At 39.0% G+C, this 14,607-nt stretch overlaps 1 protein-coding gene across 2 annotated transcripts in view; it reads right to left on the bottom strand.

Annotated features, from left to right (window-relative positions):
- Positions 1 to 14,326, bottom strand: part of PBX1 (PBX homeobox 1) — a 287,434-nt gene extending 273,108 nt beyond the window's left edge. The window contains exons 1-3 of one of the 2 annotated variants that reach the window (XM_068541178.1): positions 14,157 to 14,326; positions 13,659 to 13,949; positions 10,328 to 10,401 (exon numbers count right to left, since the gene is read on the bottom strand). In XM_068541178.1, coding sequence (XP_068397279.1) covers positions 10,328 to 10,401; positions 13,659 to 13,849 — 265 coding nt within the window. In that variant the 5' untranslated portion in view covers positions 13,850 to 13,949; positions 14,157 to 14,326. Of the gene's footprint in view, positions 1 to 10,327; positions 10,402 to 13,658 lie in introns of both variants that reach the window. The other variant, XM_068541179.1, reaches the window with a different exon arrangement.
- Positions 14,327 to 14,607: the final 281 nt, after the last annotated feature.

Here is a 14,607-nt window from a genome sequence, read left to right as displayed (position 1 = left end):
GCCTTTCAGAATGGATGTAGGCTGGGCTCGTCATCTGGGTCTCTGAGAGGCTCTCTTTGTTAGGGACAAAAGATAAATGCAAACTTTCAATTCTATTAACAATGGTAATTATAAGGAGGATTCTCTTACAGTGACAAGACTTGGGCTCAAACCACCTAAAGCCCTCAGAAAAATGACTGACTGACAGCTATCTCTCAGCCCTACCAGCACAGGCCACTAGGTAAATGTATTCCTTTGCCCTACTAGCAGATTCAACCCTGTCTCAAAGCAGGACAAACAGATGCAACTTTCTTCTCACATTTACCGAGCCACACTTTCTCAAGGAAAGTCAAACATCTTTCTAGATATCCTCACTTTGTTTCCAGAAGCCCCACTGACAGGTAGGTGGGAAACAGACATTATTTTAGTATTTCAGCTGAGGCACACTGAACAAGCAACTGTCCACAATTCTATGGTGAAAATCAAACCTAAGTTTCCTGACTCCCTGCGCTGCACCATATGAACTTGGCAAAGGTATCCTACACTTCCAAGCCTGTAACCATATATCTTTGTATTTTCCAAAAGCAATTTTCAGTCTAGAATCCAATAGCTACAAATAGATAGGACACAAAAGAAACATAATTTGCATTCAGTCATGGAGTCAACAAGGTGGATTAAACTGGGACTGGCCTCCAGCTGGCCTTGTAAATGTGATACTGAATGCTTCAATTAAAAAAACAAACAAACAAACCACTAATTTTTTTTCCTCCCGGTTTGCCTTCTCCAGCTCAACTTGAATGACGGAGGCAGCTTTAACACCACCATAACCAGTTTTACATGACTGTCTAGAAAAGATATAAGGAGTCAGAAGTTAAATCAGAAGTGCCATAACAATGAAAAAAAGAACCGTGTTTCATAAATGCTTCACCTGCTTTCAGTGCTATGTATCCAGGCCTTGGCGGAGACTATGTTGGGGTTCATGATCCATGAAACGTGGGGTCAGATTAGTGGCTCTTTAGAGTGGCCCATTTCATGGATGTAGAAACCTGAGACCAAGAGGTTAAATGGCATTCTCAAAATAACATAGTAACTTGGAGGCAGGCAGTGTTAGGCTTTAGAACTCTTGATTCAGGGTCCAGCAAACACAGAATTCTCTGTACTTTTTCCATTGTATCCTAGCCGTACAAAAACAAGGTGGCTGCTTCCACCACCCGTTCTATTTTAGGGAACGTTTCAGATTTTGTTATGGATAAGGTATCAAACCATAAAATGAGGAGTTAAGGAAAGAAAAAAAGTAAAAAACAGAAGGTAAAGGGGAACCACCTCATCCTGGCTCCCAGTAGTGGGATACTCCCTGCCAGAAAGCAATGCCTTAGATAAGCTTTATTCTGGAACATGGCTATCCATCAGGAACCAATTTCAATTGTTGCAGGACTACCAGATCAAGTCTGAGTAGGGAACAATCAAGTTTCACACTCTTCCTTAGAGTGTGAAAATTATGCCAAAAAAAGAGCAAAACAAAGATTTATGCCAGGACAACCATTCTACGGCTATGCTCTTCAATACGGAGAGTAGTAGCCCCATGTGGCTATCGGGCACTTGAAGTATGGCTAGTCCAAATGGAAGATGTGCCGTAAATGTAAAATACACAACTGATTTCAAAGCCTTAGTACAAAAAAAATGTAAAATATCTCATTAATAATTTTTATGTTGACCATATGTTGAAATATTTTAGATATATTTGGATTTAAATAAAATGTGTTATTAAAATTAATTTCACCTGTTTCTTTTGACTTTTTTTTTTTTCCCCGATGGGCTACTAGAAAATTTAAAACATTACATTTAGAATGACATTTGTTCACTACACAGCACTGTTCTATGGGATTCTCTCCCTAGAAACTCTAGGATTGAAGGAAGGAGGCGCAGGAATGTTGGGGTAACTTCTGCTGAGCTTTGCCCCTGACTTTTTTCCCCTCTCATATTGAAAACCATTTAAAGCATTTAAAAGCAGGGTCAGGAAGCATCTCAGTGAGCCTCTAAAACTCCTGGCCAGAGCTGGTAGAAAACCGAACCTGAATAGACGGGGTCAAACTAATGAGACCAGTGGTCGACAGCCACGTGGTTTCAGAAAAATAACAGTAGTTGCCATATATTGAGCATAATCATGGAACTATGTGTTATATATTATTGTCTTGGTTAGTCCTTCAACAAGCCTACATTGTATTATCTTCACTGTACCAATGAGGAAATTGAACCTCTGTTAAATCAACTTACGTTACACAACAAGTGAGGATTTTAATCCAGATTGGTTTGATTCAGAGACCATGCTCTTTCTAGCATACTAGATTGCTATTGAAAAAAATTGTCTGACCTTTTTGGCAAAGGTCTTCTTCTCCGGGAACCTGACACCCGAAATTCTAGCAGTAGAGATTCATTCCTTTGACTTACTTTTTTTTTTTCTTCTCTAAAATGCAGATAGCTCTGAGAGAGGTTTCACATAAATCCTGATCATGCACACTTCAAGTCAAATAAATGTATCAAAATATTTTTTCTGGGCTTCCCTGGTGGCGCAGTGGTTGAGAATCTGCCTGCCAATGCAGGGGACATGGGTTCGAGCCCTGGTCTGGGAAGATCCCACATGCCGCGGAGCAACTAGGCCCGTGAGCCACAACTACTGAGCCTGCGTGTCTGGAGCCTGTGCTCCGCAACAAGAGAGGCCACGATAGTGTGAGGCCCGCACACCGCGGTGAAGAGTGGCCCCCACTTGCCACAACTAGAGAAAGCCCTCACACAGAAACGAAGACCCAACACAAGCCATAAATAAATAAACAAATAAATAAAAATTAAAAAAAAAAAATTTGTTTAAAAATATTTTTTCTTAGAGTAGGTATAAATCAAAGAAGAAAAAAAATACAGTACACCCTTACACATGGAGGAGAAGAAAGATCAGTGATTGAAGAAAAAGGCTGAAAAATAATGCTGAGAGCGGCGAAGACCAAATTTAGTGTTATTTACAATAAAACTTAAGAATACACCTACTACAGATACTCTGGAAAACAGTTTGGCAGTTCCTCAAAATGCTAAGCATAGAGTTACCATATGATCTAACATTCCACTCCTAGGTATATATCCAGAGAAATAAAAACATGTCCACAGAAAACTGTTATGCAAATGTTCAGAGCAGCAACAACATACGAAAACAACCTAAATGTCCATCAACTGATTAACGGATAAGCAAAATGTGGTATATCCATACAATAGAGTATTATTTGGCTATAAAAAGGAATGAAGTATCAGTATACGCTACAGCACAGTGAAACTTAAACACATTATGCTAAGTGAAAGAAGCTAGTAATAAACCATATATTATATGATTCCATTGATGTGAAATGTCCAGAATAGGTAAATTCATACAGACAGAGATCAGTGATTAGTAGGGCCTATGCAAAAGGAGAAATACAAACTGACCAGCAATGAGTACAGGGTTGTTTGTGGGAGGTGATAAAAATATTCTAAATTCAGGTTGTGGTGATGGTTGCACAGTTTTGTGAATACACTAAAACCACTGAACTGTATACTTTAAATGGGTGAATTTCATGGTATATCAAATATATCTCAAGAAAGCTGTTAAAAAAAGAAAAAAAAAATCTACTAGTATCAAGGTTGTTATTATGACTGATATAACATTTTCCCTAAAGGAACAACATATGAAGAAGACAGGAAGAGGTCAGGTTGCCCTAAACTCACTTTATGTTGCTCTTCCTGCTTTGGAACTTTGAGTTGAATGGATGGGCCTATGTGTTTTCAAAGGGAAAATATTTTTAACTATGATTACATAATATCTCCAGTTGCTGATGCTAAGAAAACACCATCACTAAAAATGCCATTCTAGCTTTCCAGGTGGTTGTTGTCCGGTTTGTAGATAATTAAAAACCTCTGTCTTTGCTCTTACCCATTCTTTTTTTCCCCTCTTCTTCCAACCTCGACCAGCCTTTTGGCCAGATATAACTCATTCTCACTTTAAGAGAATGGCAAGAGAAACATAAGAAAACAAATCTTAAATTCAGCACTATTTTTCCTTTTTCAGCATAGAATCACAGAGTCTTGGAATTGGCTTGGTCTTTTGGGACCATCTGGTGCAAGCCTCTCTTTTTCATATAAGAAAACAGGGCCAGAAATAATAAAAGCTAACAGTTATGGACTGTTTACTCTATGCCAGGCACTGTAATTTACATGTATTACCTCATTTAATCCTCACAACAGCCCTCTAAAATAGGTACCATTATTACCCTTATTTTACAGGTGAAAAAATGAGGCACAGAGAAGTTTAGTAAATTTAATTAGGTCACACAGCTGAAAAATAGGAGATCGGGATACAAACCCAGGTGGTCCAGCTTCAGACACCAAATCTTTAACCACTACTGTTACAGTTTCTCCTAAAAGTATTTAAGCTATCTGCCTGTCATCTTATAACTACTTAGTGGTAGGTCCAGAACTAGTACAGGTATGAGGGACCCACCCCAGTTTCCATTTACTGACAGAATGACAATGGGAGATATAGTTGAAACCATGACCTAAACCATAAAGGATGAATTTTTCCACCCATTGCAATCTTGATTTCCACCAATAATTGAGAGATTGAAACAGAGCCGTCAGAGGTAAGAAGACCTTCCGGGAAGTCACTACTGACCTTATTCTGCCATGAAGGGAGATAGGTTTTATAATCCTATGACAGTCTATACCCACACTTTTTTTTTTTTTTTTTTTTAATTCTGGAAATCACTCTGCCAAGTTCTGAGAAGTGATATCACTAAGATGTAGATGAGGCAAAAGATTCAACCAGAGAACTCTCCTTATGAGACATACTGACTACCTCACTACTTAATTATATATTTGTAGAAAAAGTTAACACAATGACAAACTATGAAATGGAATAGAATAGGAGTCTTGATATAATTTACTATAGAAAATACAGCATCTCTTATCTATATCACTCAGGGAGCTTAAAGCACTTTGCAAACAACTCATTAATTCTCTGCTGATTTTATTTATCAGTTACTACATTCCTTAACCCTCACCACACCATCTCAGGTAAGGGGCAGGAGTGGAGCCAGAATTATTATATTCCTCTAACCCAGGCTAAAATGGCCATGTAAATGTACAGGGTGCTCCCAGGGGCATATGAAAATGAGTAAGAGCTGTCTTTGGGAGCTGCACCTAGGACACTGCCTCAACCATGTGACATTTTGGGCAAATTTTTTAATGAAAAGAAAAGGTAAAAAGTATGCTTAGAATCACTACACCAAGTTCCAACCATAACAGCATCCATCTAACAAAGGTTTGAAACCAAAGTTAACCAATGCTAAGTTTTCCTAAGGCATGCATGTCAACTACGCCTCAAGAGAAGCCAGGGTTATGCTTTAAATTAAAATTAAAATGCTTTCTTCTGTAAATATGTTCGATATCTGGGTTTGGGATTGGTTGCTTGCTTGGGGGTAAATTCTGTAATTTTGCCAACAACGAGCAAAAGTTTATGGACGTCAGCAGAGCGGAGAAGCACGTGAAGAGAGGCATGTGAGAGAGGCTTGGCACCAGCAGTGAGCTAGATGCACCAGCAGGCAATGCCCGCCTCCACCCAGACTGCAGCCTGCCACCCACCTGGGGACCCACACCCTCGCTCCTTCCAGCTCGCAACACCCCACAGGGCCTAAGTCACAAGTTTCCCCTGCGTTTCCCCACTCATAAATCCTCTTCCAGCTTCCTCAGTTTCACTTAAATCTTTTTCATTCCCAATCCTCACAGACATCCTATTGTTAGAAGAAATGACACCAAATTTCCAAAGACCTCACTCTGGTAGGTCTGACCAAGCTGTTCTTTGCATCCTCCGCTCCACCTCTCAGGCGCCAGAATTGGTCCAAATCCACTTCTAAAAGTGGATGACACAAAATCAACTGAAGAGAAGGGGCGCTTCTCATCATAAGCTCATATTGTGTCTGCCACGGAGCCGTATTATTGTAGGTCTATCGCTTCTAACCAGATTATAATAAATAGTACAGGGTCTAATCACCTGACTTCTGCCTAGCACATCACTGTACCTGAAACAGAGGTTCAAGTAAAACTGAATCAAGTAACTCCCCTTCATTTGTTCCCCTTCCCTCTCTCTGTCCCTGCCACAAAAAAAAAAAAAAAAAAAAAGACCAAATACTTGAATTCCCTCATCAGCAAGAAAAAGTTTTTGCATTTGCCTGCTAGAGATGAACTTCTATGAAAAGTCACTCCTGCCGCGTCAACCCCAAAAGGAATCTGATCAGAGGCAGCTCTAAATTGTCTGAAGTTATTTCACTCCACTCCTGTTCTCTGTTCAAGGCCTAATCCCATCAGAATTATTTCCCTGAAACATATAGCTTCCTTCCACGGTGTCCCCTCCACCTACATATACAAACACACACACACATACACATGTACACACGTGTGTGCACACACACACAAATTATTCTCTAATGCTATAAAAAGACGAGGATTAGGACTCCCATAATGTAATTGCTATACTAAAAAGAAGTGGCAGGCGAAAATAATAAGGGAGGGTGAAAAAAGGTGAAATACAGTAGTAGACTTCAGGAAAAAAAAACTACAGTCTGTGATGGGGGTGTTAATTGAACCCAGAGAAAAAAGAAAAGAGAGAGAACAAAGGCGCGTTAAGAAAGCAAAAAATAATTTTTTTAACCTCCTTCAGTGATTTGATAACTTCACTGTAGATAATACGCAGAGGAAAATTGGCTGAAAAGTGCCATATATAGCTATTATGTTCTAAAATTAAAAACTATTCACAACAATTACAGCTATTCGTTACTATCTATAAATAGTCTTCTTATAAATGTCACCCAATATTTTTTGTGTGTTTTCCTCATTTTTGAACCTGCATGATTTTTGACACAGAAATTTTTAAAAATCAAGAAACATTTAAGATTATAGTTAAGGTCTTTTTAAGAAATGCAGTATGTTTGAATTTTTCTTCTCCTTCTCTTCCATCCTATCAACCCCACTACCACTACCTCTACACATATGCAAAACCCAGCCTATTGCTAATATGTCAGAAGACAGGGAATGGTTCTTAAGAAACAAAAGAAAATGAGATATTAAATGGTCCAAAACTCTCTATGAAATCTCTATGTTCCCAGAAGGAACAAGCAGATAAAAGCCACTTCTGAAATACACTTGCTGGAGGTCTTGACAGGGCTTTCTTGCTGTTGAGATCCACTGCCTGAGAATTTTGCAGGCATTCCTTGTTCTTAGCGTTTATTAAAAAAAGCAAAAAGGTATCAAAATAAAAACTTACCTACATTCTCAACAAGAAGACACTAGGGTTCTCTTTTTTTTTTTTTTTCTGAATATCCCCACAGTAATTTCTGACTAAATACCTATCAATCAACTGTAATCTAGACGGTGCTGCCTACTTTGGGTGTTATGCGTGCGTGTTTCTTTAAAGTTCCAAAAGGTTGGTAAGACAATCTTAGCTAGTTTCCCTACTAATTTCTGAGTTTTCCAATGAAAGTCCTTCACAAAATCAAAAAAGCAAAAGCAGCCAAGGAATGCAATCACCACGCTTCCTCTCAGGGTCCTGCCTTCCTTGTAAAGACCTAGGTAAGCCCCCTGAGTGAGCTCCGTGTGAGAATACAAACAAACAAACAGAGCCCACCCTAAATCAAGTGACGTTCACAATGCTTGAGACGGAAGCTCAAAAATACTCATTCAATGTGAGGGGCTTGAAAGTAACAATAGGAAAAGTCCCAAAACAATGAAGGAATGTATGTGAACTGATCATCCAAGTGATTTTTTCACTAGCTCTGTATCAAGAGGGGAAAAAAAAAAAGAGCTCCTACAACTTTACAGACACTATGTGTCTCAGACACGTCAACCGTATGTAAGATTTGCGGGCTCGTAGAAAGAGGGTGAGGCCGATCTTGAGTAAGTAATCGTGCTTTAGAATCAGAGTCCTTTTCAACACACCGCAGTTGTCTCCTACCTATAACACCGAACACTCAACATTCCAGGAGAGGTTTCTTCCTTCCCCTTAATCCTTCCAATACACAAGTTGAGGAATAAGAAGGAGAAAGGCCTTTCTTTCTTTCTCTTTTTTCTCTTTTTCTTTTATTTTTTTTACTTTCACCCATGGGTGCCCTCTTAATCCAAAACTCTGTGTGTGAGTGTGTTTATTTCCCTCTTAACAGGGGGCCAATGATCCTTATCATTTTCAATTTACAGTACTCAATAAACTATTTTTTAAATATATTGAGAGACAACATACAAAACCGTGATTTAGATTTTTAAAAATCTCCAAATGTTAATGTCATTCAATAACAGAAAATCTTAAAAACAAAATACATAATCCAACAATTATACCTTTAGAGTATTATTTTGACCTTCCTATCACCATAGTTTAGGCAATATTCATGTAAGGAGCAAACTCTTGAACCCACACCAGAACCAGATCTCTATTCACACCCACCCACTTTGATCTACTACCTCAGTAGGTTTTAATTAGAAGACTAGAATTAAACACTTTGGCCACAATATACATTTAAGTGCCCTGATGGGCTTCCTTTCAGTAAAAGTCTGATAAAGTGTCTTTAAAATAGAGTCTCTTTGGCCTGGATTATCAAATATGCCTTTATAGCTTGACTCTACATTTTATGAAGCAAAATCAGCAGGAACGCATACCTGATTAGTAACAAATTTCAACAAACCAAATATTCCAAGTAAATAAGCAACAGAGAAAAAAGAAAATGAGAAGGAAGAAAAAAATGAAAGAAGAGAAAGAAATATATACACACTTAGGTTTTCTGATCCGGGCTAATAGAAAAAAAAAAAAAAAACAAAAACTAGAAAGTGTGACAAACTGAAAAAGCCCTTTTGATATTTGTATGCACAATCCATACATTTCTTAAAAGGTGTCTCACAGCTAAAATAATGCAATTCACAGCTTTGCAATAAGGTTAGGCTTTGGCAAGGCAACCTGGAAGACTTAAAGATCTAAACATCACTGCTCAGGTGCTTTGTCTGGGATATCATGCACAACACAAATAACATTCAACAAAGGAGCTGCTTACTAATTTTCCATACATTTCAAGACCCGAGTAATTACATATTTGATCAATGGTCACATCTTGAAACTATTTCTTTTTTAAAAGAGAAACAGAGAGGACTCAAAAAGAAAGCCACCCTGTGTGCCCTCACTCCCCCCCCTTCCTTTTTTTATGTGTAACTATCAATGTATATCAGCCGGGCATGCAATCATATTTATTGTCACTTTCATTCATGTCATGCCCTTGCTTATATGGTTTAGATATGAATTATTGACTGTTACACTCCTTGTTGTAAAAAATAAATAAATAAATAGGATGTCAGGTACTTTGCACTGCTCTACAGCGAGCGAGCAAGTCAGAGGCCAGCAGAAGCTCCCGCTTTATATAACCACCCCTCGTTCCTCATCTTTATGCCCTGGTTTCAGATTGCTTTCTCAACTCTTCTCTTTTTACAAGGGAGAGACTCACCCACCTTGGAAAATTAAGGATTAAAATAAACAAACAAGAGGATGTTGCTAAATGTCCTTCCCAGAGCATCTGTTGTTTAAGAACACCTCTGATTGATGACTGCTATTTTTTAATTGTTGCTTTAAATTTTAAATGCCCTCCTGGGATGTGTTATAAGTGTGTTAGTCCATGATATGAGGTCTAGAAAGTAGAAAAACAATAGAATGAGTGAGCTTGTGGCATTCTATTCTCCTAAACCCAGTGATCCTCCCAGCTATAAAATCACAGGGCACTCAAATACCGATAACCTGATGTTGTGTGATGCTTTCCACAGAGATATTTGACAACACTCTGTCAAGAATCTCTAGTTTGCTGCTTCGTGTAATTACAAGAAAAAAAGAAAAGGAAACTTTAAACACTTAGGCACCCCGGTGCCCAACTCCAAAAAAATTAAGTGTTTTAAAGATGGACCAAAATATATTCCTTCAGGAAACGGACTTTTACTTTCATATTTTTCCCCCAAAGGCACATCATTCTATAAATTTCCCTTCATAACCTCTATCTCAGCCTCAATTTCAAAGAGGCCGGGAAGAGAGTTAAGGCAAATAAACCAGTAATGCCTGGTAATAACTGTCAAAGAAACTTGGTGCTTTCTTTTACAGGAAGCAGGGCTACTAGGACTTCCTATTGGAATATGCGATCAATCTTGAGAGTACTTCTATTCTGAAATTTTAATATTTAAATAATGGGTTCCTGATTGCCAGTTAAGTGGTCAATTGGCCAAAGAAAATGCTTAAATGTTGGAATCTCATTCCTACCTGTTTTTTCTTTGATTTCACACAACACATTAAACAAGGCAGGCTTCATTCTGTGGCAGTTTAAAGCATGTTTTCTGCAAGAAAGAAACAACAGAATAGCTTAGGTGGACTCTAAGAGATCAAGCTGCTCAAAATGCACAGGGGGAAGAAAATTTGAACATTTAGCCAAAATTATAGACCAAGCATAACTCTGTGGCATGCTTCAATTGCTTTATGACTTAATATACAGAGTCCTGCCATAGAAAAAGAAATAATGTTAATTAGCAGGGAGAGAGTAGGGATTTAACTACAGAACAGAACTAATCTCAATTACGCCCATTTAGGAAGAGTTTTGGGCTTGTTTGTTTGTTTGTTTTTTAAATAAGTAGTTTAATCCAAGTGGAAGTCTTAAACCAATAATCCTATCCAGGGCAATGAATACACACGGCAGAGTCAAATGCATGGGTTAACAGTTTTGTATAATCTATGCAATCACCACAGCCTAGGAGCTGTCTGCTTCTCGGTCCGTGTGTGTTTTCAAATTTAATTCATCCATGTGTTCGAATTCATTCCGCAGATGCCCCTGTATTCTCATAAACACAAGATGCTTGAAAGGTCTTCTGAGTAGAACTGTCAATTTATAAAATTTCAGTCCCCAAGTTAAAGAGTATGGAAATGCATTGCCAGGGGGCAAACATACCCATATGGGGAATAAATTCATTTCTCTGTGTTCACATTATGTCGCTTGTGCACACACTGCTTATTTGCAGGTGTTGAAATTCAATTATTTACAATTAGGACCTTGCACCCATTGGGGAAAAAATAAATACAATTCTGCCTTTTAGATTAGTGATTTACCTGGTTCTTCTGTGTGTTTGTATTCAGAATGCACTTGAAGACCAAAACAATACCTTTCCCTTTATTTTACTCTGGAAGCACTTAGCAGAAGGATATTGTTTTGGAAACAAAATACTGATCATATCAGCTATTAGTTAAGGGAATTCTGTTGACTAACTAAAATGAATGGGTAAAGATAAATGGGAACCTCTGGCACTCAAGACACATGCAGTTCTTTTTAAATCCCTTTCAAAGTTAAAAAATAGACACATCCTCATGAACAGAAACCATGAACCATGCTCTATATACTGTACATCAGAGGAGTCATAAACTCAAAATTCAAAAGTATCAAAATAAACATACACATTGTGTCTAAAATAGGAATGGTTCCCTATGTAAATAATAAATGTGCATGATGAAGATCTGACTAGGGAAAGGAAACACCCGATTAAAGTATTTGCTCAGTTACATTGTTTAACCAAAAAGAAAAGCTTACTGGCGATTTAGTTCTCTTGCAGGATGAGAAAAAAAGGTGAAAAAAACTTCAATGTATCAAAGACTTCTTTCTGGGCCTTTTAAAAGAGTTTTCATTAATTGTATTCTTATATAAAGGCCCAAATGAAAAAACAAATAACAACAAAAAATTCCACACGGCTTTGCAGAAATATTGCATTGCCACAGCACATCAATGGGGTTATAGAGAGAGAACAGAAAATGTCACTATCCCAAAATTGTGTCTGATCTCCCAACATCTAGGCCATTAAAAGGAGGAACCCGCCAAGCCACGGCTGTCCTCAGTTGTACAAAAAGGAGTGGGACTAAATATCAGAAAAGTGGTGAGTTTCCAGCCTTACCGGCCCCTTCAGCTGCACAAACTTGTTATTAAAGCAGTTTATTGGTATGTCTGAGTTTATTTTTCTGGAACAATGTAATGGAGAAATCTGTTCCAATTCAAAAAGAGACTGCCAGTGGGAAATCTTCCTCTTACTCTACCTATTAGCTTTTCTCTGGATAATAAAATTCAAAAAGGGCACAGATTAATTTTTGAAAACTTTCCCCTATTTAAAAAAAATTTAGCATAGTTCCAGTCTTTGAAACTTCCCAAGTTTTCAAGCACCCATAAACCTCAGGACTTTTGAGTTTACATGTTGCATGTGCTTACAGCTAAAATAAGAGTGTAATTCATAACATCCATGTTTTTAACTGCTCCTTCCCATTTTCTAAACTCAAATTCCTATTTCCCTTAGACAAAAATACATATAATGATGTCTTCTCCATATAACTAAGTCTTGTGAGGTACAGGAATTGTGTATATATGATTAAAAAACCCAACTGCTTCTGAGATTTAACAAAGCTGGGTAATTGTAAAGACATATGTGGTCATTAGATTTTTTAAATTCTTCCTTTCGAGATCGGCCTTGGGCAAGCAGTTGGTGGGTTGCTATTTAGTTTATGTTTTATTTTGAAAAGAGAATTCACTGTAAAATCCTAGAGTGGAGAATTATATACCTGGTAGTGGATTAAGTTGAGAAGCTACACAGCTTCTTTATTATGCTTGCTTAATGAAGATCTTCCTATCCTATAGGATTGAAATACATAAAATACACACTTGCCTTCATTTCTATTTTAGTAGCATCTAAGTGGTCCTGAAAGAAGCATGGGAAAAAGAGCATGCTTGATTTCCGCCCCCCCCCCACCCCTTTTTAAAGGACCATACATTCTGTACTACGGAAGGTTAGTAAACCCACTCAAAATAAGAGACAATAAAGTTACACTACATATCTGAGCCTCTTAAACCTACCAAATATGTTTGAAAGCAAAAGTATCTCTTTCCTTCTTTACATCAGCTTTTCTTGAAACAGAATTAAATAAATGCAAAATATTTTCTGGATAGCTGACAACTACTGACAAAGAATTACCTCGCTTTTTTTTTTTTTTTTTTTTAATAGGGAGATAAAGGGGAAAAGATAAAAATTAATTTTGGAGTAGTCCAGAAAGAAAATCCAAAGTCTCTAATTCAGGGAAGGGGTCAACTAAATTTGCAAATAAAGTGTTCATGGGACATTTTATTTTGTAATGTTACGGAGTCCTTCAACAAGAAGTCATGTAATGCTGTTCAAAACTTGACAATTCTGCTCTCTCTGATACTTTTTTAAAGCAGTAAAAAGTGCCGAGGGCCGCTTTTGGATCAGTTGGCAATATTTTCGGCGTGCCTGAGTGTTTGTCTGGATATATATGAAGACCTCTATATTCACACACACTCACACACACACACTATATATATATATATGAAAATATACATATACACAGCCATATCACGGCATGGGAGATTACACTTTGGATAACAACGCTCCTTCAAATTTTACTCCTCCGCCATATAGTTGCTCGTCAAAATGGGCAAAGAAATAACATTTAAAAAGAAAGCGCTGTGGTGATTCGGTTCCCATTGTTTCCCCCAGCGAGAGGGAGAAAAACAAAAAACCCCAAGAAAGGAAAAGAAAAGCCACCATCTCACCTGGCCTGCGCCTCATCCAAACTCTGGTCTGTGATGGTCATAATTTGCTGTAAAATGTCTCCAATGTCCTGCTTCCTCCCGCCCTCCCCCTCGGTCCCTCCGGCCCCATCCTGCAAGTGCTGGGACAGGCCGGGGTGTCCGGCCATCCCGACCCCAGCATGGGAATGCATCAGCCTGGGCTGCTCGTCCATCTCCAAAGGCAACGGCAGCCCCCGGCTCTTCCTCTTCTGCTCCTCGGCTCGGCTCCTGGGAAGCACCAAGGCTTTTTATCCTTCAAGCTGTCTTCAAATCCTTTTCAGGATAAACAGGGAAGGGGGGAAAAAAGAAGACCAAAAGAAAAAAAAAAAAAAAAAAAAAATCCCTTTGCCTCTTTAGAGGATGGTGGGAGGATGGGGAGTGGGGAGGGGGAGGGGGGCGTGAAGGGGTTGCGGGGTGAGGGTGGGGATAAGGGCTGGTGGGGAAGGGTGTTGACTCCAAAAAGCAAGAAAAATAAACCACCTTCCCACTTGACGAAAAGAAATCAGAGCTGGCTTTTGGTTTTTCAGTCCGGTATCCTTTGCAAGGCAGAAATGGGCTCCCGGCGCTTATATCTGTGGCTTAATCCTTTTGCAAATATGCATTGATCGGGAGAAAGGAGAGGAAGGCAGGGGGATTGCAATGCAAACTTTCCCCCCCCACCCCCCGCTGCCCCCCACCCCCACTCCGGGCCAGAGTGATCTCAAAGGGGGTGGGCTGTTGCAAAAGCCAGATCTCCCCCAGCCGCGGCGGCAAGGCAGAGCACAGGCTCTCTCCTCCACCGTGTCTCTGCAAACTCCAGCAGCCCCGTCAGCCTCCTGCTTTTGTTTAGCTCAGGCTCAGGACTCCAGAAACATATACAGAAAAACCACAGCCTGAGAGGAGGAGGAGGACGAGAAGGAGGAGGAGGACGAGAAGGAGGAGAGGGGAGGGG

Source organism: Eschrichtius robustus, chromosome 3, assembly GCF_028021215.1.
Source record: "Eschrichtius robustus isolate mEscRob2 chromosome 3, mEscRob2.pri, whole genome shotgun sequence".
NCBI lineage: Eukaryota > Metazoa > Chordata > Mammalia > Artiodactyla > Eschrichtiidae > Eschrichtius > Eschrichtius robustus.
This window is presented reverse-complemented; position numbering and strand designations above follow the sequence as displayed.